Source organism: Staurois parvus, unplaced genomic scaffold (genome assembly GCF_062004578.1).
Source record: "Staurois parvus isolate SC_StPar_1 unplaced genomic scaffold, SC_StPar_1.0 ptg001410l, whole genome shotgun sequence".
Classification (NCBI taxonomy): Eukaryota; Metazoa; Chordata; class Amphibia; order Anura; family Ranidae; genus Staurois; species Staurois parvus.
This window is the reverse complement of record NW_028319206.1, coordinates 58,050-85,055: the sequence shown is the minus strand read 5'-3', so window position 1 is coordinate 85,055 and position 27,006 is coordinate 58,050. Positions and strand designations below refer to the sequence as shown.

The following is a 27,006-nucleotide window of genomic DNA, read 5'->3' as shown; positions in this document are numbered from 1 at the left end:
GGTTGAGAACGGTTCTTAAGAAATACAGTAAAAGGGATCACCTAAAGGTGGACAGGGTAGGCGATAGTATTGGGTTAGAAATTTCAAAATGATGGGAGAGGAACTGGAGAAGTCCTGGAGGCAGGCATGGGAGGAGGTGATGAGGAAAATGGAGAGCAGGAGGTCTTGGGACAGAAATTGGTGTAGGGAGTTCCAGAGGATGAGAGTGGCTCTGGAGAAGTCCTGGAGGCAGGTATGGGAGGAGGTGATGAGGGAAATGGAGAGCAGGAGGTCTTGGGACAGAAATTGGGGTAGGAAGTTCCAGAGGATGGGAGTGGCTCTGGAGAAGTCCTGGAGGCAAGTAGTAGGAGGAGGTGACGATGGAACTTGCGAGTAGAAGGTCTTGGGAGGAGCAGAGAGGAATCTTTGAGTGACATTTGGAGACAAGATTGGTGATGTATCTCGGGGCAGAGTTGTAAATTGCTTTGTATGTTGTTAGTATTTTGACTTTTATTCATTGGGCGATCGAAAGCCAGTGGAGGGATTGGAAGAGAGGACACTGATGGACACTGATAGATTCATGATAGACTAAAAGAAGGCGGGGATTTAGTCAATGTTGAGGTAGGCCAACAAGGAGGGGATTGCAATAGTTGAGTGATCTCAGCGGTGTCTTGTGGTGGCGGTGATCTTGTTGGTGTCACTGATTACATGTTATGCAGGTAAAGGCTGCAAAACTTTGATAGTAATTGGATGTGGGGCTGAAAAGAGAGGTCAGGATTATACACAACACCCTGGCATGAGAAGAGGAATTGACAATTGTGCTACTGATCTTGATTTTTGAGCCCATTTTTGGAATAGTTGAGTCATAAGCAGTATGACATCCATACTGATATGTCAGTTAGTAAATTACCGACCAAGGGAGGAGGTGTACACAGAGAACAGAAGAGGTCTGAGGGCAAAGCCTTGGTGAACCCCTATGGAAAGAGCAATAGAAGATGAGGAGATGGAATTGTAGGTGGCATCAAAGGAATTGTAGGTGACGTAGTTGGGAGAACCAAGAAAGCACACATTCTTGGAGGCCAAGGGAGTGGAGTTTTCTGAGGAGAGGGTAGTCATCTGTGCCAAAGGCAGCAGAAAGGTCTAACAGTATGAGTACAGATTTGCAGCCATTAGTTTAGGGAGGTGATTAGTTCATTTTAGCAGGGCAGTTTCTGTTGAGTGTTGCAGGAGAAAGCCAGGCTGTAAGGGATCAAGAAGGTTGTTATCAATGATGAGTTTCTGGGTTGTAATTATGACCATCTGTAGTATCACCTGACTTACATCTTCACAGAGATCGGGACAGAAAAGGCCTGCTACCGTGACATGTCTTCATTCCCCGAGACCAAGGCAGAAAAATACGCCAACCGCAGCAAAGGGAAGAAGTTCCTGCAGTATAATCGGCGTCAGCTGAGCCGGGTTTACCCCAAAGGACAGCGGCTGGACTCCTCCAACTATGACCCACTGCCCATGTGGATTTGTGGGAGCCAGCTGGTGGCCCTCAATTTCCAGACTCCAGGTACTGGTCACATTTGTATGGGCTGATTGAATAAAGGAGTAAAGATTGTTCACTTGGCAAACTGAAGGTTCACCTAGCTCAGGGGTGGGCAACTGTGGTCCTCCAGCTGTTGGTGAGCTACAAGTCCCGTCATGACTCTGCCTTTGGGAGTCATGCTTGTAACTGTCAGTTTTGCAATGCCTCATGGGACTTGTAGTTCTACAACAGCTGGAGGGCCACAGTTGCCCACCCCTGACCTAGCTTAATGAATAAGTTGAAGCTGTGTTTACTTTCATTACCCAATGTAGTGCAAAGGAAATGAGAAAAAAATGGATTTTTGATGGCGTGTGATTGGTTGATTAAAGTTGACATAGCTTCACCTTCATGGTATGTGAGCATTCATTGTGCGAAGAGTGCTGAACAGTTCTTACTCCATTAGTCAGATTCTACTTCTCCTTGAGGTTTCCTATAAATGAAGGGTCAGCTAAAGGTACCATTCCAGTGTAGGAAACATCTAGATTTTGGCTGCTGAGGGTCTTCTACATCCCTTGTAACCCATCACTCTGTGTTTATAGACAAGCCCATGCAGCTGAACCAGGCGCTCTTCATGCTGGGCGGACAGTGCGGGTACGTCCTACAGCCGGACATCATGAGAGACGACCTTTTCGACCCGTTCGATAAAAACAGCCTGAAGATTGTGGAGCCAATCACAGTGCAGATCCAGGTAGGTGGCTACCAATTCACTGTCAACTTTCATTACTAGTCGTTGACTCGGGCAAATTACACTGTTCAACAAATTTTTATTTTTTGCCAGTTTTGGAAACAAAAGGATCCATTTCTTAATGAATTTCACATTCTGAGTTCAAATATAACAATGAAATTTGTCAATTGGCTCTAGTTTTTCTGTAAACGGAAAGTTTTCTACTATAGGCGTAATGACTACATAATGCACAATAATTATATAGATAGATGTCTTTCCACAAATATAAAGCAAGTGATATTGACTACATAACAAAGCCTAAATGGCATAATATATTGCATAGGATTACCAAGAAAAATTATAGCCATAAGCTAAGTTGAATCATTTTAATACTTAGGATTCTCACTAGTTTTGTCTTCAGTTTGTGTCGGTTTTGCTTCTCTTGGCTTTTCTCTTGTATTCGAGGAAAGGGTTATCTCTTACAACTGTCCAGCAATAGTCAGCAAGCATTGATGGGCTCCATTTACCTTGATATCTTCTTTCCATAGCTGCAATGTCTTGATGAAAGCGCTCTCCGTGTTCATCACTCACTGCTCCACAGTTTGGTGGGAAAAAATCCAGATGCGAATGTAGAAAATGAATTTTTAGAGACATGTTGCAACCCAGATTTCTGTAAGTCTGGATGAGTTTTTCTACCACTTTCTTGTAGTCTGGTTTATTGTTTCCAAGAAAATTTGATGTCACTGATACAAATGCTGTCCAGGCAGCCTTTTCCTTTCCACGCAACAGAGAAAGAAACTCATCATCATGAATAAGTTTACGAATCTGTGGCCCAACAAAGACTCCTTCATTTATTTTTGCAGCACTAAGTGCTGGAAATTTGCTAATCAGGTACTTGAAACCTGCTTTATTCTTGTCCATTGCCTTAACAAAGTTTTTCATTAATCCCAACTTGATGTGTAATGCAGGTAATAAGATCTTATTGCTGTCTACAAGTGCTGGATAGTTAACATTTTTTTCTCCAGGCTGCAATGACTGGCGTAATGGCCAGTCTCTTTTGGCATAGTGCATTTCTCTCGCACGACTGTCCCACTCACAGAGGAAGCAGCAGTACTTAGTATATCCACCTTGAAGTCCAAGTAGGATAGCAATCACCTTCAGGTCACCACAAATCGACCATTGATGTTCATCATAGTTGATGCACCTTAAAAGCTCTTTCAAGTTTTCATACGTTTCTTTCATTGAAACTGCGTAAGCAACTGGAACTGACGGCAGCTGATTGCCATTATGGAGCAAAACAGCTTTAAGACTCGCCTTTGAAGCATCAATGAACAGCCTCCACTCATCGGGATCATAGCATACGCCGATGGCTGAGATTAAACCATGAACATTGTTACATACAGCAATATCACCTTCCTGGATGAAGAATGGGATCAGATCTTTCTGACGATGACGGTAGAAAGACGTACGAACATCACTTGCTAGGAGATTCCACTGTTGTAGTCTTGACCCCAAAAGCTCTGCCTTGTTCTTGGGAAGATCCAGGTCTCTGATAAGATCGCTCAATTCCAATTGTGTAATGAAGTGTGGTTCAGTGGGTGTGGATGGAAGAAAGTCTGGGTCATGTGAGGTTGACGGTTGATGACTACACACTTCAGGTTCTTCCTCACTTGACTCAACCACGAAGGATTCTGGTGCTTTAGGAATTGGTAGCCCCTCTCCATGAGGAACTGGACGTATTGCCGATGGAATATTTGGATAGTGCACAGATAACTTTTTCTTCTTATTTAGCCCTTTTACAATTGGAGGCACCATACAAAAGTAACAATTACTAACATGATCTGTTGGCTCTCTCCAAATCATTGGCACAGCGAAAGGCATAGATGCCTTTTTTCCATTCAACCATTGCTCCAGTGCCGTCCCACAAGAATTGCAGCATATATGTGGTGCCCAGCTCTTGTCCTGGTCTCCTATCTTGCAGCCAAAATACAAGTTGTAGGCTTTCTTAATCATTCCTGTTATCCTCCTTTTTTGTGAGATAAAAGTTATTTCACCGCAGATATAGCAGAAATTATCTGCTTTATTCACACAAGTTCGAGGCATTACTGAGTAGCCTATATAAGCATAAAACGAAATGTAAAGACGAACTCCAATCAGCTACAGATACTGCAGCTTTTATGCAGTGAAGTGATGCAATTAAAGGCTAATATTGCATCATCTCAGTATACATGACATTTTCTATTGGTCACCAGTATCAATTGCGCAATATGCAGCTGAAGTTGCATCATCATTTTGAATGGCTTACGTCATTAGATGGGTGAATATATCATGGAAACTAGAGCCAATCAACATTTTTTAGGGTCATTTTCGTTTTCAGCACCCCGAAATTATGTAAGATTAGCTAATTTTATGCCCAAAACTTTTTACCTGTTGAACAGTGTTATCGGTTGAATGAAGCCAAGTGCCCCAAAAACTGGGCCTTATTTCTGAACATATTCAGAGTGGTCTTCATAAACTGGTTCCATTGTGGGAGGAATGGAGCCCCTAGGGCTGGATAAAGTCATACAGGGCACATCTGGCCCTAGGGCCTGTCACGTACCTGGTGTGAGAGGCCAATGGAGAGAGGGCTTCCCTTGCGGCTAAGTTCCGGACTCCCCTGAGAGTGGGACAGCGGGAGTCAGGCCCAAAGTGGCACAGGTTGCCTGTAGGAGTGCTTCTTGGTGGTCCACCCAGGAGCACAGCTGGTGCACGTAGATAGGTCTGCAGACAGTTGGCGCCTGTGCGTGGTATGCAAGCCCTTCCAGGGAGCAGAGGATTACTGGGTAGCCGGTTCAAAGCCAAGGTCAGGTACCAGGTGGGAATCAGAGCAGATGTAGTCAGATGGGATAGCCGAGGTCATACACAGAGGAGCAAAGAGGGAATATCCGTTAGCCAAGCTGAGGTCAGATCAGGGGTTAAGCAGAGAAGACAGGTCCAAAAGCAAGCCGAGTCGGTATCAGGAAATCACAGATCACAATAGCACCGGAAATAGGAACAAGGTACTGGGAAGCCACAGATCAACCAGCACCTGAGAGTAGTGCAGGACTTCCTTTTAAAGGCCGTTTGTAGCCAAATTTGAGCCTATGTGAACTTCTGCGGCCATGAGAGATACTGGCAGGGGTGCCAGGTCTGCTAACACCTCTGCCGAGGACAGAGCCCTGACAGGGCCACAGTTTGAAGACCACTGTCCTAAACTATACCCAGAATAAAATGTTAGGAAAGTAGTTTAATGGCGCTGAAACCGGCTGTCATCCAATAGTAGGGCGGCGGTGTAATTATGGAGAATTTGAATAGTGAAGGTGAACCATACACAGCTTAAGGAACTCTAAGCATTTTCTGGGGTTCCACGGAACTCTGGTAGTTCTAGGGCTTGTGTAAACCAAACTGTTTGAGTTCCGCACAAGGCAGATGCTGGCACTGCAAATAGGAGCATGGGAAAAGTTTAGACTACTCTTGGAGATGTTGGGTTGACCTATTCTGTCGCTCTTTAGTTGGATATTAAATGTACCCCTATTTTGCTTACATATTCCTAACCTAGATAGGCCCTTTTATTGCTTCTGATTGTAGTAAAATCCCCAGCACCACTGACGGGTACAATTAAAGATAACCTGTCACGATATAAATATGGAAGCATGGAGGCCAGGAGGCCGGACCTCACTGTATATGTATTCCTTTTCTAGATAGTTACCTCAGCAGGTAGTGAAGCAAGGCTGAAGATGACCGATCTGCAGCTTGTACGTCTAAAAATGGCAGCCCCCATATTTCCGTTCTGACAATATCCCTTTAATTTGTGTGTTTTGAATTTTTCCCTTCCAGATCCTGGGCGCCAGGCACCTTCCAAAGAACGGTCGCAGTATCGTGTGCCCCTTTGTGGAGGTGGAGGTCTGCGGCTCGGAGTTTGACAACAGCAAGAACAAGAGCGACGTCGTAGGTGAGTCCTCATGATTGGGTGTTCCGCCTTCAGACGATGTTAATGAGTCCGGTACGCACCGCCTGGCATCCCTTCACTATTTTGCTTAGCACTTGATTTCATGCAATGTCTGAAATAAGAACTGCCTGTATTGTTCCTAACATGAAGCGTCAAGCAGGTTGTCCATAAATTGATATTTTGTGTGGACCTCCAGCCACCAATAAAGAACTTCTCCTATCTGGTGCTTTTTTATCTGTTAAATATACCACTGGAGGCAATTTCTTATAACTGTTCAATAAGTGCAAAAAAATACCTGTTGGATCCTTCCAGAAATCCAGTGAGCTCCTAACTTCCGGAAATCCCAAGCAGTGTTATCAGCTTTGCCCAGTTCTCCTCTGTGAACCACAGAGGAGCACCGAAACGTTACAGAGGCGTGGCCTGGGAGGAGCCTAGGCAGAGGCTGCTGTCATGAGTGCAGAATTTTTACATTATATTTTGCACAGACGGCTAGGATGGGCTCTACAAGTGTAGTCACTGGAGTACATTTTCACAGAGGAGAATGGGGAAAGCCTGATACCACTGCTTGGGATTTCAGGAAGTTAGGAGTTCACTGGATATCTGGAAGGATCCAACAGGTATTTTTTTGCACTTATGAATTCCCAAGCAGTATTATGTACTCCAGCGACTACACTTGTAGAGCCCATCCCAGCCTTCTGTGCAAAATATAATGTAAAGATTGTGCACTCCTGACAGCACGCACTCCTGACAGCAGCCTCCACCTAGGCTCCTCCCAGGCCACGCCTCTGTAATGTTTCAGTGCTCCTCTGTGGTTCACAGAGGAGAAATCGGCAAAGCTGATAACACTGTTTGGGATTTCAGGAAGTTAGGAGCCCACTGGATTTCTGGAAGGATCCAACAGGTATTTTTTTGCACTTATTAAATCCCAAGCAGTGTTAGCAGCCTTGCCCAGTTCTACTCTGTGAAAATGTTCTCCAGTGACTACACTTGTAGAGCCCATCCCAGCCTTCTGTGCAAAATATAATGTAAAGATTGTGCACTCCTGACAGCCCGCACTCCTGACAGCAGCCTCTGCCTAGGCTCCTCCCAGGCCACGCCTCTGTAACGTTTTGGTGCTCCTCTGTGGTTCACAGAGGAGAACTGAGCAAAGCTGATAACAGTGCTTGGGATTTCCGGAAGTTAGGAGCTCACTGGATTCCTGCAAGGATCCAACATGTATTTTTTTTGCACTTATTGAACAGCTGTGACAAATTGCTTCCAGTAGGATATTTAACAGATCAAAAAAAGCAGAAAATAGGAAAAGTTCTTTATTGGTGGCTGGAGGTCCACAAAAAAATATCAATTTATGGACAACCGGCACCCAAGTGTAGTCACTGGAGTACATTGGATGGGGCCTGAGGCGGCGCTCTAATTGGGTCAAAGTGAAGTTCTTTGTTAGGGTCTCCATACATTTTAATTAGTACATAGCTTTAGGCCTACTACATCCCCCCCCAGTATTGAAGCATGTACCTCTCTTCCCTGTACAGCTGATAACGGTTTGAACCCGGTTTGGATGATGAAAGAGTTTGTATTTGACATCAATAATCCAGAGTTTGCCTTCCTGAGATTCGTGGTGTACGAGGAGGACATGTTCAGCGACCCCAACTTCCTGGCTCAGGCTACTTTTCCTGTGAAGGCGCTAAAGACAGGTGAGCAATGCTGGCTGCCATACCCAGACTGAACGTCAGACTTGTATCATGGAGAACGTCAGTTTACTGGCTGAGCTGCTGACTCCCTTAACATGATCTGTTCGTACAGTTGGCTTAGCTTCAGGGGCTGCTGATAGGTGAATGAGCTGTTCTCCTAAACCACGGGTCTCCAGACTTTCCAAACAAATTTCCAGTTTACTCTCCATTAGAATGCCCCCATTTTTGGTGTCAGTGGGATTAATAGTTCCCCATTGTTGGTGTCAGCGGGAGCAATAGTGCCTCATTATTGGTGTCAGTGGGAGGAATAGTGTCCCATCATTATTGTTAGTGGGATTAATAGTGCCCCATCATTGGTGTCAGTGGGAGGAATAGTGCCCCATCATTGGTGTCAGTGGGAGGAATAGTGCCCCATCATTGGTGTCAGTGGGAGGAATAGTGCCTCATCATTGGTGTCAGTGGGAGGAATAGTGCCCCATCATTGGTGTCAGTGGGAGGAATAGTGCCTCATCATTGGTGTCAGTGGGAGGAATTGTGCCCCATCATTATTGTCAGTGGGATTAATAGTGCCCCATGATTGGTGTCAGTGGAATAGTGCCCCATCATTGGTGTCAGTGGGAGGAATAACGATCAATCATTGGTGTCAGTGGGAGGAATAGTGCCCCATCATTGGCATCAGTGATAGGAATAGTATTCACTGGTGTCAGAGGGAGGAATATTGCACCATCATTGGTGTCAGCGGGAGGAATAGTGCCCCATCATTAGCATCAGTGATAGGAATAGTATTCACTGGTGTCAGAGGGAGGAATCGTGCTCCATCATTGGTGTCAGTGGGAGGAATAGTGCTCAATCATTGGTGTAAGAGGGAGGAATAGTGCCCCATCATTGGTGTCAGTGGGAGGAATAGTGCCCCATCATTGGTGTCAGTGGGAGGAATAATGCCCCATCATTGGTGTCAGTGGGAGGAATAATGCCCCATCATTGGTGTCAGTGGGAGGAATAGTGCCCCATCATTGGTGTCAGTGGGAGGAATGGTGTCTCATTGTTGGTGTCAGTGGGAGGAATGGTGTCTCATTGTTGGTGTCAGTGGGAGGAATAGTGCCCTATCATTGGTGTCAGTGGGAGGAATAGTGCCCTATCATTGGTGTCAGTGGGAGGAATAGTGCCCCATCATTGGTATCAGTGGGAGGAATATTGCCCCATCATTGGTGTCAGTGGGAGGAATAATGCCCCATCATTGGTGCCAGTGGGAGGAATAGTGCCCCATCATTGGTGTCAGTGGGAGGAATAGTGCCCCATCATTGGTGTCAGTGGGAGGAATGGTGTCTCATTGTTGGTGTCAGTGGGAGGAATGGTGTCTCATTGTTGGTGTCAGTGGGAGGAATAGTGCCCCATCATTGGTGTCAGTGGGAGGAATAGTGCCCTATCATTGGTGTCAGTGGGAGGAATAGTGCCCCATCATTGGTATCAGTGGGAGGAATAGTGCCCCATCATTGGTGTCAGTGGGAGGAATGGTGTCTCATTGTTGGTGTCAGTGGGAGGAATGATGTCTCATTGTTGTTGTCAGTGGGGGCAATAGTGCCTAGCATAAGTAGGAGGAATTGCACCCTAAGAGCTGGATAAAGGCATAGAGAGCACATCTGGCCCTATGGCCACAGTTTGGACATAGAGAACAAAATTAAATAAAAGGATATTAAATTCATAATAATAATGATGATGATGATAGAAAATTAACATAAAACTGTAATTCTTCATTTGTATCACCAGTTTTGTTATGAATTGAATATCCTTTTATTTTTATGACACCCCAGTTATTGATGTTCCCTTTTTATAATGAATAATCTACCCAGGGGCAGACTGACAACTTATGGGGCCTCCGGGCAATAGGGGATCATGGGGCCCCTGTGTCCTTGCCCACACTCAAAAAAGCCTATGAAAGGTACCAGGGGCATCTCAAGGGGCCCCCTACTGACCCCGGGCCCTCGGGCAGTGCCCAAGTTTCTGAATGGTCAGTCCACCCCTGAATCTACCTGAATGTATTTAATGTACTTTTCATGTTGCTCTTTAGCCTTGATGAAGGGGAGGGTGTGTCTTCAACCCCTGAAATGCATTTGGGTTTGCCATTGGAATGAACTTCTATCTGGAATTGAATATTACAGTCTAACTCAGCAATGGGCAAACTACGGCCCGCGGGCCAAATACGACCTTTTAATCCGGCCCGCGGAGCTAGGCTCCCACTGGGCTCTTCTCACAGTCCGCCCTGAAGACCGGTGTAACATGAAAATCTGTCTCCTATGAGGATCTGTCCCCCTCGACGTATCTGCGCATGTGCCGGAGATCGCCGATCGGCTGCTAATGCCTGAAACTGGCACATGCGCAGATACGTCGAGGGGGACAGATCCTCATAGGAGACAGATTTTCATGCTACACCGGAGTGGCGCGGGAACACGGCGAGTGGAACGCGCGGAGCAAAGGTAAGTGGATTGACACAGGGGGGACTTGGGGACTTAATATGGGAGATGAATTAATATGGGGAATTAATTACCATAGGGGGGATGAATTACTATATGGGGGATGAATTACTATATGGGGGATGAATTACTATATGGGGGATGAATTACTATGGGGGATGAATTACTATATGGGGGATGAATTACTATATGGGGGATGAATTACTATATGGGGGATGAATTACTATAGGGGGGATGAATTACTATATGGGGGATGAATTACTATATGGGGGATGAATTACTATGGGGGATGAATTACTATATGGGGGATGAATTACTATGGGGGATGAATTACTATGGGGGATGAATTACTATATGGGGGATGAATTACTATAGGGGGGATGAATTACTATAGGGGGGATGAATTACTATGGGGGATGAATTACTATATGGGTGATGAATTACTATGGGGGATGAATTACTATGTGGGGGATGAATTACTATGTGGGGGATGAATTACTATGTGGGGGATGAATTACTATGGGGGATGAATTACTATATGGGGAATGAATTACTATGTGGGGGATGAATTACTATATGGGGGATGAATTACTATGGGGGATGAATTACTATATGGGGGATGAATTACTATGGGGGATAAATTACTATATGGGGGATGAATTACTATATGGGGGATTACCGTATTTTTCGCACCATAAGACGCACTTTTTTCCCCCCAAAAAAGGGGGGAAAATGTCAGTGCGTCTTATGGAGCGAATATGGAGCGGCCGGTCCTGTATTTCCACTGCCGCCGTGTCAGAATACCGGGCCGGCCGCTCAGCTCTACAGCGGGACCTTATAGAGATGACTGCTGACCTTTGGGGAGGGGGGGGAGCGGGTACCTGAATTTGACAGATACCCGCTCCCACTTCCGTGGAGTTGTTCTTTCATCTTACCCGTTCCTCTATCCAGCGGCGCTGTCTTCCCGGCTTCTGTAGTGTGGGCACTGGGCATGACAGCCGGGTGCCAAGTGCGCATGCCCAGGAAGCGGTGCTCTTTGTGAATGGTAAGGCGGCACCTGGGACACATGACAGATCCCAGAAGCCGCCGGACCAATCACAAAGCGCAAGTGCTTCTCGCTCATGCGCACTGGGCACCCGGCTGTCATGCCGAGCGCCATTACAGAAGCCGGGAAGACAGCGCGCCGCTGGATAGAGGAACAGGTAAGATGAAAGAACAACTCCGCGGAAGTGGGAGCGGGTATCTGTCAAATTCAGGTACCTCCCCCCCCTCCCCAAAGGTCAGCAGTCATCTCCTGTACTATCCACAGTCTCTGGTCATCCCTGTGCTGTCCGCAGTCTCTGGTCATCCCTGTACTGTGTCCGCAGTCTCTGGTCATCCCTGTGCTCTCCGCAGTCTCTGGTCATCTCCTGTACTGTGTCTGCAGTCTCTGGTCATCTCCTGTACTATGTCCGCAGTCTCTGGTCATCTCCTGTACTGTGTCCGTAGTCTCTGGTCATCTCCTGTACTGTGTCCGCAGTCTCTGGTCATCCCTGTACCGTGTCCGCAGTCTCTGGTCATCTCCTGTACTGTGTCCGCAGTCTCTGGTCATCTCCTGTACTGTGTCCGCAGTCTCTGGTCATCTCCTGTACTATGTCTGCAGTCTCTGGTCATCTCCTGTACTGTGTCCGCAGTCTCTGGTCATCTCCTGTTCTGTGTCCGCAGTCTCCGGTCATCCCTGTGCTGTCCGCAGTCTCTGGTCATCCCTGTACTGTGTCCGCAGTCTCTGGTCATCCCTGTACCGTGTCCGCAGTCTCTGGTCATCTCCTGTACTGTGTCCGCAGTCTCTGGTCATCCCCTGAACTGTGTCCGCAGTCTCTGGTCATCTCCTGTACTGTGTCCGCAGTCTCTGGTCATCTCCTGTACTATGTCCGCAGTCTCTGATCATCCCTGTACTGTGTCCGCAGTCTCTGGTCATCTCCTGTACTATATCCGCAGTCTCTGGTCATCTCCTGTACTGTGTCTGCAGTCTCTGGTCATCTCCTGTACTATGTCCGCAGTCTCTGGTCATCTCCTGTACTGTGTCCGTAGTCTCTGGTCATCTCCTGTACTGTGTCCGCAGTCTCTGGTCATCTCCTGTACTGTGTCCGTAGTCTCTGGTCATCTCCTGTACTGTGTCTGCAGTCTCTGGTCATCTCCTGTACTGTCCGCAGTCTCTGGTCATCTCCTGTACTGTGTCCGCAGTCTCTGGTCATCTCCTGTACTGTGTCCGCAGTCTCTGGTCATCTCCTGTACTATGTCCGCAGTCTCTGGTCATCTCCTGTACTATGTCCGCAGTCTCTGGTCATCTCCTGTACTGTGTCTGCAGTCCATTAGTTCAGAATTTTTTTTTCCTGTTTTCTGCCTCTAAAACCTAGGGGTGTCTTATGGTCAGGTGCGTCTTATGGAGCGAAAAATATGGTAATTACTATATGGGGGATGTATTACTATATGGGGGATGAATTACTATATGGGGGATGAATTACTATATGGGGGATTAATTACTATATGGGGGATGTATTACTATATGGGGGATGAATTACTATGCTTACTATGGGGGAATATTACTATACTTACTATGGATGACACATACACATCATTCATCTACTCTTGGTCCGGCCCCCGGGTCCAATATATGAACCCATTGCGGCCCTCAAGTCAAAAAGTTTGCCCACCCCTGGTCTAACTCATGAATTCTAGATTCACTTATCAGAGTCAAATATTGTCTGGGCCCACCCTGCAGTGAGAATATTGATCATCAACTCAGATCAATGCCCTTAGTGTAACCCGTAGTGCTCTGGTAATCCTTTGTAAAAAAATAAAAAATTACTCATAAATCTTTTCTTTTAGTTTTTTTTAAGGTTTTATATTTTTAAACTTGTTTTATATCTCCATTCCTCTATTCATTTATATAGCATATACCTTAAATCTATATTTATACTGTCTTCCCATGATTCTCTGCATAGTAGGAATCAGGTTGAGAGTAGACTGGTGCTGTGAGCCAGCAGACTTCAATTCCAGATCTGAGTGCTGTAAAGTCTAACATACAGTAATACCTCGTTTTAAGAATTTAATTCATTCTGCAGGACTTTTCTTATAGCGAAAAATTCTTAAACCGAAACACCGTTTCCCATAGGAATGCATTGAAAACCAATTAATCCGTTCCGGAGATCAGAAAAAAGTAAACACTAATAAATACAGCATGAGTTATTTTATCAAGTCATGCGGCATTTTAGTAGTGACAACCATGTGTTAATATTTCAGCTGTCAGTGGGGTTCCCCACTGACAGCTGAATGTAAAAGAATTGCCAGCAATTAAAAAAATAATTTAAAAAACTGTGCGGGGTCCCCCGTTCCCATCCATACCAAGCCCTTCATGTCTGGTATGGATTTTGAGGGGAACTCCCACGCCAAAATTTAAAACGAAATGGCGTGGGGGTCCTCCTCAAAATCCATACTAGACCCTTTTCAGAGCATGCAGCCTGGCAGGTCAGGAAAGGGGGGGGGGGGCAAACAATGTTTCTTTTTAGTTTCTTAAAAGAAACAACATTTCCGTTAACTTTGGGGAAAGTGACAGCTAATTCTGTGAGCTATAGTGAAAAAAAAAAAAGAGCCAGCAATTGCATTTAAAAATCAGCACTGACATACACTTCATGTTGCGAAAAAAATTCATACAAAATTTGTAAACCGAGGCATTATTTTCAGTGGATTTTCATTTGTAAACCGAAAATTAAACGAGGCGTTCTTAAACCGAGGTATTACTGTATTTCATTCACTGGGAGCTGCTGAGAGAAGAGTCAGAAGTGCTTGCAGAAAAAAAAAAAAACAACCCACATACAGTGTATATATTTCAGATCTATGTTTGGGTGGAGTCCTTCTTTAATCCCCAGAGCCCGTTTTTTTTCCATTGTGCAGGTTATTGTCTAGAGAGGATTTTGCTGACTCGTAATTTCTATGTCTAGGCTATCGTTCGGTCCCCCTGCGGAATAGTTACAGCGAGGAGCTGGAGCTGGCGGCGCTGCTGGTGCACACTGAGATCGTCAACGCTAAGGTGCCGTATCTGCAATCTTCCAGGCCGGTCTCGATCACCTCGCACTGGGTGAACACATAGGGGCTTTTCCTTAAAGCGTGTAAGAGGGGCTTTGTGATTGGCTAGTCATGGCACCAAGAGCACAAGTCCCTGTGGCACCAAGAGCACCAAGTCCCGTCCTGCTAGACTACTGCCCCTCCTACTGGGGCTGAACCCTCTGCCATATTGAGCCTACCTCCATACTGTAGGCCTCCACACAACATTCCCAGCCATTGACTTTACTATCCCAAGGAACCAATGTCCACACACATAAGGTCTTTAACTCATGGCATACTGGCTATTTTTGTCTGTAGTTTTGTCTTTCTGTCTGTGCCCCCCTCCCCCATTGGGGAGATTTTACCTCACTTCCTGTCCCTGTGACACCAGGATAAGAAATGAGGCTTTGTCACTTTCCTTGCTGTTGTTGTCTGAAGTTCTAGATTTTCCTTGCTTTTGTTGTCTGAAGTTCTAGACTTTCCTTGCTCTTGTCTGAGGTTCTAGACTTTCCTTGCTTTTGTTGTTTGAAGTTCTAGACTTTCCTTGCTTTTGTTGTCTGAAGTTCTAGACTTTCCTTGCTCTTGTTGTCTGAGGTTCTAGACTTTCCTTGCTCTTGTTGTCTGGAGTTCTTGAGTTATTAACCACTACAAAATGACCCAAGTAGACAATCCCAGGAGGCAAAACAGGAAGTGAGGGAATATTCCTTCTTGTCACCAGAAAAGATTTCACCTTACTTCCTTTTCCTCTGACCATTGTAAAGTTTTTACACTTTTTTGTGCCAGTGACTCCAGGACAATTAGAGGTGTGGGTCTCCCTACTGGGGGCACAGATGACAACAAAAACCTGGCAGGGGTTTCCACCTTCTCCGCCCCATCCAAAACTAAAAGGAAAGGTTTTGGCTTTACATCTTTTATTCTGCATCTTCCTTCCACTGATGTCTGCTTATGATGGCCTGCTGTCTTCCATACACAGGAGGAAGATGACGAGAATCTATACACGTCCATCCAGCAGCTGCGTGACCGAGCCACCGAACTTTCCAGTCAGGTGTCCAGCTATGAGCGTGCCAATAACTGCGACTCCCGTTACCAGCAGCGGCTGGATGAGCTCCGAGCGGCCCAGGAGAGATTACTTGAGCTTACCGAAGTGCGCAACAGAAAGTGAGTTTAAATCTGGATTCTAGCCTTGCCCTCATCTTGCACAGTTGTACAGGATCTTAGAACCTATTCTAAACCGACTTAGTAGTGGCTGGTAAAGCTGGTTCCTATTCTTTCCATTCTACACTGTATGGCCAAAACTATGTGGTCCTTCAAATGATGGAGTTCAGAAGTCTCCAGTGAAGGATCTACATACAACATCATATGCTACGTCATACACTACATCATACAAAGACATTTTAGACAACTGTGCTCCTCCAAACTTGTGGTAACAGTTTGGTGAGCACCCTTCTCTGTTCCAGCATGACTGTTCCCTGTGTGCAAAGCCAGCTCCATAAAGACATGTTTTGACCAGTTTGGTGTGGAAGAGCTTGAGTGTCCTGTACAAAGCCCGGACCTCAACTCTACTGAACACCTTTGGGATGAAATACAACACCAATGGTGAACCAGGTCTTCTCATCCAACATCAGTACCTGACCTCACAAATGGACACAAGTTCATACAGGTACAATCCAACATCATATGGAAGCTTTCCCAGAGTGGAGAATGTTATAGTCACCAAGGAGGCCAACTCTATATTATTGGTCATGGTTTTAGCATGGGATGTCCAGCAAGCTCGTATAGGGTACAGACTGAAAAAGACCCTTTTCTGTTCCAGCATGACTGTGCCCCTGTGTACAAAGTCAGCTCCATAAAGACATGTTTTTTTTCCAGCTTGGTGTGGAGGAACTCGAGTGTCCTGCACAGAACCCTGACCCCTCCTGAGCACCTTTTGGGATAAATTGGAACACCGCTTGTGAGCCAGGTTTTCTCATCCAACATATGTACCTGACTTTACAAATGGGCACAAATTCCCACAGGCAAAATCTTGTGGAAAGCCTTCCCAGAAGAGTGGAGGATAATGTAGCCACAAAGCAAGGCCAACTCCATAGTAACAGCCATGGAGGGGTGGCAAGAAGTATTGGCCATGGTGTGCCAAATCCATAATGATGGTCATGGTCTTGGAATGGAATGTCCAACAAGCCACGAAGGGGCAGAGGTAGACAACTCTATAGTAATGACCATGTGGTGCCAATTCCATATTAATGGCCATGGTTTTGGAACAAGATGTTCAACAAGCCATGGAAGGGTAGAGGGTGTAGACAAATCTATAGTAATGGCCATTGGGTGCCAACTCTGTATGAATGGCCATAGTCTTGAAATGGGATGTCCAACAAGCCATGAAGGGTGGGGGATGATAAACAACTCCATATCAATGGCCATGGGATGCCAGCTTCCTTTTTTCTAATGGTCATGGTCTTGGAATTAGATGTCCAATAAGCCATGGAGGGGCAGGGGAGGTGGACAACCCTATAGTAATGGCCATGAGCTGCCAACTCCAAATTAATGGCCATGGTCTTGGAACAAGATGTTCAACAAGCCACGAAAGGGCAGAGGGTGTAAACAACTCTATAGTAATGGCCATGAGGTGCCAACTCCATATGAATGGCCATAGTCTTGAAATGGGATGTCCAACAAGCCATGAAGAGCGGGGGATGATATACAACTCCACATTAATGGCTATGGGGTGCCAACTTTCTTTTTTTTATGGTCATGGTCATGGTCTTGGATTTGGATGTCCAACAAGCCATGGAGGGGCAGGGGAGGTGGACAACTCCTATTGTAATGGCCATGAGGTGCCAACTCCATATTAATGGGCATTGTTCTGAAATGGAATTTCCAACAAGCCATGAAAGGGCAAGGGATTAGACAACTCCATAGTAATGGCCAGGTATTGTCAACTCCATATTAATGGCCATGGCCGTGAAATGAGATGTCTGACAAGCTATGAAGGGCAGGGGGAGGTAGACAACTCCTTAGTAATGCCCATGGTCATGGAATGGGATGTCCAACAAGCTTCTATGGGTGTGATGGTCAGGTATCCACCAACCTTTGACCGTAGAGGGTATCTGAATCCTTTATAGTGTATATAAGTCAGATACTCTATCATGGTAAAACTGGATGTGGGTTTGTGATCTGTCACTGATTATTTCTGTTTATCTTTCTGTCCATCAGACTCATGGAAAAGAAGAGGAGAGACCGACAGCTGATGAACAAGAGGAACTGAGCACCCGATAATCGGAATCCTTGCTCCCTTCTTCTCAATTCCCATGAACTATTTGCTGAACCCAAGAGACTCCACTGAACTATCTACAGAAATGACCAATGACAAGAGAAGTCTTGTCTGAGGTCTCCCTTAGAGACGTATATACAACGATTTCTCCTCATGGCCTTGGGCTACAGACGCAAGACTGATGACAGCAATATAATCTCTCTTGAACGATCGCCTTGCGCGATGGACAATAAAACCGCCGCAATACGTCATCCGCAGCATGTCTGGGGGCTACAGATCCATGTATGTGAGACATACAATACAAAGAATTCATTGGTAAGCGGTGCCTCACGTGCACATAGTCACGTTTGTACTGCCGCAATAGACTTTCCACTTTATTCGGTGAAATATTGTTGTCAGTTTCAAGGGCTCCACTACCTACCTGTGGTATCGGATTGCGTCGTCCTTTCTCAGTAATGGCGGTGAAGATTTGCCGCGCAAGAATCCCTTAGCTGGATGTATATGCACAGAGTGTAGAGTAAAGATATATTTAATTATTCATGAGGCACTTATCGGTGTGACGGGCGATTTGCTGTATCGGAGGAACAGAGTTGTTACATAGAACTGCACTTTATCTGGATGATGAACTCTCCCCATGTGATCCTCTGGCATTGGCGTCACGCTGTTGCCATCCAATAGAAAACTCCGATCGTGTGGTGGTGTTGTTGTTCAGTTGGGATGGTGCCTGAGGTTTCACTGAAGGCTTTTAGGCTTGAAAATGCGATAAAACAAGCTGTGATGCCTCCTGGTGGTGGTGGAGAATGGTCAATGCCGCTCTCCTGAGGACCAATTGATGCCATGTTGGTTCAGTCCAGTAGAAATAGACGAGGGTACAGGGGATTGAGTTACATTTACCGCAAGCACAAATATAAACCATACGAACCATTAAAGGGGAACTCCAGTCCAGGATGAGTTTCTGTTCCCCACCTACAGCGGCTTTACTCTAAAGTGTGAGACCATATTTTCTACTGGAGTTCACCCGGAGTTCCTCCTTAAGGCTCTAAATTATTGCTTCTTTCCGTTGCGTATATTTTTTCTCCCGCAGGCTGAACTCTGCGTGTACTCTGCATGCTGGGAGCAGAGAGAGTAGATAGGGTCCGCCTTCCTCCAGGCTCTTGCCTCTTGCTTTAAAGCGTAATTATTATATCCAGCGCAGAGCCCATCCACAGCCCACTGATTATGTTTCCATTATCACCTCCGCTGGGTGGCAGATCTACATCTCTACTACTGATTTGTTTTTTTGGTTCATACATAAGGCTGGGGTTTGTCAGTCTTGCACAGGTGTACCGGCTCCTCCCCTTCAGTATTGCACAGGTGTACTGGCTCCTCCCCTTCAGTCTTGCACAGGTGTACCGGCTCCTCCCCTTCAGTCTTGCACAGGTGTACCAGCTCCTCCTCTCCAGTCTTGCACAGGTGTACAGGCCCTACCCCTTCAGTCTTGCACAGGTGTACCGGCTCCTCTCCTTCAGTCTTGCACAGGTGTACAGGCCCTACCCCTTCAGTCTTGCACAGGTGTACCGGCTCCTCCCCTTTAGTCTTGCAGAGGCGTACCGCCTCCTCCCCTTCAGTCTTGCACAGGCGTACCGGCTCCTCCCCTTCAGTCTTGCACAGGCGTACCTGCTCCTCCCCTTCAGTCTTGCACAGGTGTACCGGCCCCTCCCCTTCAGTCTTGCACAGGCGTACCGGCTCCTCCCCTTCAGTTTTGCACAGGCGTACCGGCTCCTCCCCTTCAGTCTTGCACAGGCGTACCGCCTCCTCCCCTTCAGTCTTGCACAGGCGTACCGGCTCCTCCCCTTCAGTCTTGCACAGGCGTACCGGCTCCTCTCCTTCAGTCTTGCACAGGCGTACCGGCTCCTCCCCTCCAGTCTTGCACAGGCGTACCGCCTCCTCCCCTTCAGTCTTGCACAGGCGTACCGTCTCCTCCCCTTCAGTCTTGCACATGTGTACCGTCTCCTCCCCTTCAGTCTTGCACATGTGTACCGGCCCCTCCCCTTCAGCCTTGCACATGTGTACCGGCTTCTCCCCTTCAGTCTTGCACAAGTGTACCGGCTCCTCCCCTTCAGTCTTGCACAGGTGTACTGGCTCCTCCCCTTCAGTCTTGCACAAGTGTACCGGCTCCTCCCCTTCAGTCTTGCATTGGTGTACGGCTCCTCCCCTGGACTGAAATTACTTTGTCTAAATTCACCGCACACCGTGAGCTTCTCACAGTGTGCATTAGAAGCTGTGGCAAGTTAAATAGAGCTCTGCCTCATTTCCTAGCTGGAGGACGTCCGGCTTCATCTAGCACCTTCCTCCCCAGCCTTACTGTGCCTTGCCCCGCCCCTTTCATTCATTGGATTTCAGTTAATTCAATAATACAGGCTCAACACCGCATATGGGCATATGCAAATACAGCCCGCCTAGAACGGCCCACTCCTCCAGACTGCCAGCCATTGTATTTTGATATTTGCATAACCCCACCTGAGGGAGGGAGATGTGATGTTTTTAGGAAACTGTGTACAGTCCCTGCCACCAACCGTGATCTGCCTGCATTGCCTAGAGCAGCTTAGAGGCTTTAATGTCTCTAAGTTCCTTCTAATCCTCTGTCTCTCTCCCTTCTGCCAGGGCATCATCGGGACAGGAAGTGTGTAATTCAGAAGGGTGGCCACATATATATTCCTGTTCCTGGGACAGGCGATGTCTAGTCTGTAGGGCTGCATACCTCATATCCCCCTATTCCTATGGAGAAGAACATAGGGTGTCACCAGGACAGGAAATGTGTAAATTGGAGGGGAGTCCACATACGTCATATCCTCCTATTCCTATGGAGAAGAACATAGGGTGTCACCAGGACAGGAAATGTGTAAATTGGAGGGGAGTCCACATACGTCATATCCTCCTATTCCTATGGAGAAGAACATAGGGTGTCACCAGGACAGGAAATGTGTAAATTGGAGGGGAGTCCACATACGTCATATCCCCCTATTCCTATGGAGAAGAACATAGGGTGTCACCAGGACAGGAAATGTGTAAATTGGAGGGGAGTCCACATACGTCATATCCTCCTATTCCTATGGAATGGAATACAGGGTGTCAGTGGGAAAGGAAATGTTTAGTCTGTTGGTCCGTATACCTCATCTATTCCTATTCCTGTGCAGAGGAACACAGGGTTTCACCAGGACAGAACATGTTTCATGTCATGGGTGACCATGTACGTCATGTACTCCTATGGAGTGGAATACAGGGTGTCAGTGGGGAAGGAAATGTGCAATTTTGAGGGATGGCCATGTACGTCATATCCTCATATTCCAATGGTGGGAGGAAGCAGTATGCCAATGGGACTGGAAATGTCTAGTCTGTAGGGCTGCATACCTCATATCCTCATATTTCTATGGAGAGGAACATAGGGTGTCACCAGGACAGAACATGTTTTATTTGCAGGGTATCCATGTACGTCATATCCTCCTGTTCCTATGGAATGGAATACAGGGTGTCAGTGGGGAAGGAAATGTGCAATTTTGAGGGTTGGCCACATACATCATAACCTCCTATTCCAATGGTGGGAGGAAGCAGTATGCCAATGGGACAGGAAATGTCTAGTCTGTAGGCCTGCATACCCAATACCCTCCTATTTCTATGGAGAAGAACATAGGGTGTCACCAGGACAGAACATGTTACATTTCGAGGGTGACCATGTATGTCATATCCTCATATTCCAATGGTGGGAGGAAGCAGTATGCCAATGGGACAGGCGATGTCTAGTCTGTAGGGCTGCATACCTCATATCCCACTATTCCTTTGGAGAAGAACATAGGGTGTCACCGGGACAGAACCTGTTTCTTTTGGAGGGTGTCCATGGTACGTCATATCCTCCTGTTCCTTTGGAGAGGAATACTGGGTGTCAGTGGAGAAGGAAATGTGCAATTTTGAGAGATGGCCATGTACATCATATCCTCCTATTCCAATGGTGGGAGGAAGCAGTATGCCAATGGGACAGGAAATGTCTAGTCTGTAGGGCTGCATACCTCATATCCCCCTATTCCTATGGAGAGGAACATAGGGTGTCACCGGGACAAGAAATATGTAATTTGGAGGGGTGTCCACGGAAGTAATGCATTTCTCCAGCAAAACATTTATCCCATGCCTGTTTAAATTCGCTCACTGTTGAACTAGTAAGTCAACCAAACGTAAGTGAATTTTAACTTGGTCAGGATAAACTTAAAGTGTTCCTAAACCCACAACAGGACAATCAGTCTGTAGATGCAGTAAAGCATGCTTGTTATACTCACTGTGGAACCTAAGGGGTTAATCCTCTGCTTTGTGTAAAAAGGCTGTTTGATCCTGTCTTCTCTGCCCCTCTTCTTGTTGAAATGACCACCTGATACAGACTGAACCCGTATTCCTTCTGCACATGCTCAGTTTGGTGTGTATTGCTAAAGAGATTTTTTTTTTTCTTGGGAGAGTGCATGTGATTAGCACAGGGCCAATCAGCACTGTCTAGACAGAGTTCAGGGGTTCTGCATCCTTCTAGAGCAGAAAGAAAATTCCTTCCAGAAGCTTTAGTTAGTGGTGGGCTAGACACTGATAGAAGTCACAAGAGTGCTATATACTGCTGATGAGAAAAGGGATTTAGCAGTTTATATTTACTAAAATAATTGCATTTCCATGTTCTGTGTACTGTGGGACACCAGATATAGTAAATGCGGGGTCCGGGGAGAGCGGATATGGTTAATGCGGGGTCCGGGGAGAGCGGATATGGTGAATGCGGGGTCCGGGGAGAGCGGATATAGTGAATGTGGGGTCCGGGGAGAGCGGATATGGTGAATGCGGGGTCCGGGGAGAGCGAATATGGTGAACGCGGGGTCCGGGGAGAGCGGATCTGGTGAACGCGGGATCCGGGGAGAGCGGATCTGGTGAACGCGGGGTCCGGGGAGAGCGGATCTGGTGAACGCGGGGTCCGGGGAGAGCGGATCTGGTGAACGCGGGGTCCGGGGAGAGCGGATAGGGTGAACGCGGGGTCCGGGGAGAGCGGATAGGGTGAACGTAAGGTCCGGGGAGAGTGGATCTGGTGAACGCCGGGTCCGGGGAGAGCGGATAGGGTGAACGCCGGGTCCGGGGAGAGCGGATAGCGTGAACACCGGGTCCGGGGAGAGCGGATAGGGTGAACGCCGGGTCCGGGGAGAGCGGATATGCTGAACGCCGGGTCCGGGGAGAGCGGATAGGGTGAACGCCGGGTCCGGGGAGAGCGGATAGGGTGAACGCCGGGTCCGGGGAGAGCGGATAGGCTGAACGCCGGGTCCGGGGAGAGCGGATAGGCTGAACGCCGGGTCCGGGGAGAGCGGATAGGCTGAACGCCGGGTCCGGGGAGAGCGGATAGGGTGAACGCCGGGTCCGGGGAGAGCGGATAGGGTGAACGCCGGGTCCGGGGAGAGCGGATCTGGTGAACGCCGGGTCCGGGGAGAGCGGATAGGGTGAACGCGGGGTCCGGGGAGAGCGGATCTGGTGAACGCCGGGTCTGGGGAGAGCGGATCTGGTGAACGCCGGGTCCGGGGAGAGCGGATCTGGTGAACGCCGGGTCCGGGGAGAGCGGATCTGGTGAACGCGGGGTCCGGGGAGAGCGGATCTGGTGAACGCGGGGTCCGAGGTAGCGGATCTGGTGAACGCGGGGTCCGGGGAGAGCGGATCTGGTGAACGCGGAGTCCGGGGAGAGCGGATCTGGTGAACGCGGGGTCCGAGGTAGCGGATCTAGTGAACGCGGGGTTCTGGGGAGAGCGGATCTAGTGAACGCGGGGTCCGAGGTAGCGGATCTAGTGAACGCGGGTTCCGGGGAGAGCGAATCTAGTGAACGCGGGGTCCGGGGAGAGCGGATATAGTGAATGCCAGGTCCTGGGTTTAGTAACACTTTAACAAAAAGGTAAAAAAAAAAATCAGAAAAGGGCCGGACTCAATGGAGCACTTGGTCTTTTCCTGCCATCACTCTTCTGTATTTTTCCCATAAATGGTCAATGGTGGAGATGGCAGGATGTGGTCATTGGTGAAGTTTGGTAGACTGCAGGATGTGGTCATTGGTGAAGTTTGGTAGACTGCAGGATGCGGTCATTGGTGAAGTTTGGTAGACTGCAGGATGCGGTCATTGGTGAAGCTGTTGGGGATGGCAGGACATGGTCACTTTCCACCATTTACCTTCCAACCACCTTATGAAAAAATGCTGAAACCACTAAAAAGCTACAACAGTAGATCACAATTTTATTATCTATTTATAAAAACTTTCTTTTGAGCTTCAGATTTGTTTTAATTGTTGATGGTCCATCACTTGTTGCTGCCTACAGCATTTTTCCAGGCCTCTAGTAAGTGTTTTTCTCTGAGCTCCAGAAATCTGTTTAAAAATGGTCTTTGAGCGGTCAATGGACATACAGATTAGCTCCTCCTCCTCCCGGAGGGGATTATGGGTAGTATCAATAAATGGATTTCATATTTTGTGACTCACGGGTAGACAATGTATTGACACCAAATGTTTTTTCCAATTGCTGTAGCAAGGACGCCATATTCCACCGCACAGTCCAGTTCCCCAGTATTACTGCAGACCGTATCATGTATGTGTTCCACCTTCCCACTGGTCTGCTCAAGGCCAATCTAAGATTGTGGCATCCTGTAAAATATTGCATGACTTGGCCCAGCCAATTAGATTACTATACATTGAACCTAAAGCAAACCTCGCATTTTTATGTAAGGTCAATGTATTTACCAAAATTACTCACTCTACACCTCGGCTTCTGGTGTGTCCACCAAGGTGAGGGTGATGAGGATTCCTGGGTCCTAGGAAAGCACAGGAGCCAAAATATTGCAAGAACATGCAAGCCCACAGGAGGATGTCAGGATGGTATTTTTTTTTTTAAACTTGGTGTTTTTATTCACGTTTTTGAAGAACTAGCTCATAAGCAGACCTTGCATTTTTAATTAAACTATTAATGCAAACTTTTACTTCACCCATTGAGGGCAACAGAAGTACCTAATTGATAGCATGCCCCAACTGCTACTGGTACTTGCCTTCCACACTCTCCACCACTAATCCATTAACCCACCAGAGCCATGAGGAAAAGCTGTATGTAAGTTCTTGGTCTGGTTGGAGCTTACCCAAGGTTGAGGACCTTTCCTGCCCCAATGTGATGGTACTGGACCCACCACTTCAACATCAGAGGATGGGAGTCACAAGACCAGAAATAGAGGGTATGTAACCAGGCTCCAACAAGTGAACAGTTTGGCAGGAGAGCAGGCGGCAAGCAAGCAAGCGAGTCCTCGAAAAGGCAGAGTGCAGGTATTGCTCATCACCCAAGGTGGGCAATATGCTCTATGTTTGGACTTGGTGGATCTGATCTATTTCATAGGAAGATGTCAGGTTGGTCATTTCTCTTTAAATGGAGAAAAATATCATCATAAAGAGCAACGTTGCATCCATTGTGCATTCAGAACCTCCTAGACAGTCCTGAGCAGGTGGAAGCAGTTCCTGAGACATAACATATCGGAATTCTGCGACATGTCTCTCCAGATTGGACTGTGTCCCATCAGGCATTGCACTATTAACAGGCACTGGATCAATGTAGGGAACATTGTTCTGTCCAGGTGAACCATGAAATGTGTAACCTTTTTTCCTGACCATTGAGGGACACAGGAAGCCATTGGGTTGGGAGTGCAGGTATTGCTCATCACCCAAGGTGGGCAATATTCTCGATGTTTGGACTTGGTGGATCTGATCTATTTCATAGGATGCCACAGTATTGGATAATGTAAACGCTCCTTGGTCTTGAGCAGATCAAACAATGGGAATTTGGTGGCTGGCACTCTGTCTAAATCTAATTGGAAGTAACTTCATTGATCCCAGCAAATACACATGAAGCTCCACCTATGACCTCCTCTGACCGATGCATTTCACTGGGCTTAGTCATCCTTGGGTGAAATGCATTAGGAAAAGGTTCCAGGTTGACCTTCATGTTTGTTTGGGTCAATAAAGTAGGTTGGAGAATGGAACAAGCCCTAGGTTTGGCACCTGACTTCCAGGACAAGTGACCTAGTAGTGGTGGAAATCGGTTTGTCCAATGGGAATATGGATTCATGTGCATTTGAAGTCTTCACTTTTGTTGGAGAACTTGATGAAGGCATGAGTTAGGAAGATTGTTTAGATTTTATCTCAAAGTTCTTTAATTCTGATGATGACAAATATTGAGCCATGCTTCGGTGAGATCACCACCAGATATTTTGCGTTAAGTGAAAAAGGTTGAAGACCCCAAACGAGGGAAATGCTCTAGCGGACTCAGTAATGTGAAACATCTTATCAGTCAGGTTTGGGCCGAGTGCAGTTCTTGAAGAACTACTAGTCCCAACGCACCATCTCATGATCTCTTGGTAACGGGGAGGTCGGGGTTGGCTCGGGACTGGGTGGCTTCACCCTGGGAGTGCCTTATAGACCTCAGATGTGGACTGTGGGATGCCACGAGTTATACACTGGAGTGCCTTATTGCCAGGTAAGGGGACAAAGTCGCCATGTTGAATGGTTGTGGCGCAAACAATGTATTTATGGAAGAAAAGAGCCCGGAGTTGGCATTGCTGGACATTAAACTGGAAGAATTGTGACAAAATTACTCTTAATAAAAAAAAAAGATGGAAAAAAAAAAACGCCTTTCCTAGTTTTTATTTACTGGATGCATTGTACGTTGAAAATCTTTACCGAGATACTAAAGGGAAACGAGTCTTTTCAGTTTATTTTTTCATTAGACATGCAAATGTGATCAGCGTAATGTGAATAATAATAATATCAATGTATTAAAAATTGTTTTCAATGTGTAGTTGGTGATTATATATTAGGACATCCGTATTAGCTCATTATATGGGCAGTGTCTGCTTCCTTCTTCATAGTATTTGTGCTTTACTGTTCACAGAGGCCAATGCGAGTCTTCCAAGTCTGCTTAGACACCCCGTGTGATTATTTGACCTCAGCAGATGTAGGGGGGCTGATGCATTCGGGAACTAGAGGGAGTATCTACAAATTCAGTCAATAAAATATGGAACAGCATGTACCATATTTTTCGCTCCATAAGCTGCACCTGACCATAAGACGCACCTAGGTTTTAGAAAACAGGAAAAAAAAAATTCTGAACTAATGGACTGCAGACATAGTACAGGGGATGACCGGAGACTGCGGACACGGTACAGGGGATGACCGGAGACTGCGGACACGGTACAGGGGATGACCGGAGACTGCGGACACGGTACAGGGGATGACCGGAGACTGCGGACACGGTACAGG

The 27,006-nt window shown here is 46.9% G+C and overlaps 1 protein-coding gene across 2 annotated transcripts in view; it reads left to right on the top strand.

Moving 5' to 3' along the window:
- Window positions 1–26,545, top strand: part of LOC149436174 (1-phosphatidylinositol 4,5-bisphosphate phosphodiesterase gamma-1-like) — a 145,160-nt gene extending 118,615 nt beyond the window's left edge. The window contains exons 26-33 of one of the 2 annotated variants that reach the window (XR_016308326.1): window positions 1,310–1,534; window positions 2,089–2,237; window positions 6,069–6,183; window positions 7,707–7,868; window positions 14,317–14,405; window positions 15,393–15,577; window positions 17,630–19,040; window positions 19,107–26,545. Coding sequence is in view for 1 of the 2 variants with exons in the window: in XM_089661932.1 (XP_089518058.1) it covers window positions 1,310–1,534; window positions 2,089–2,237; window positions 6,069–6,183; window positions 7,707–7,868; window positions 14,317–14,405; window positions 15,393–15,577; window positions 17,630–17,681 (977 nt within the window). In the remaining variant the exon portion in view is untranslated. Of the gene's footprint in view, window positions 1–1,309; window positions 1,535–2,088; window positions 2,238–6,068; window positions 6,184–7,706; window positions 7,869–14,316; window positions 14,406–15,392; window positions 15,578–17,629 lie in introns of both variants that reach the window. The other variant, XM_089661932.1, reaches the window with a different exon arrangement.
- The last annotated feature ends 461 nt before the right edge of the window (window positions 26,546–27,006 follow it).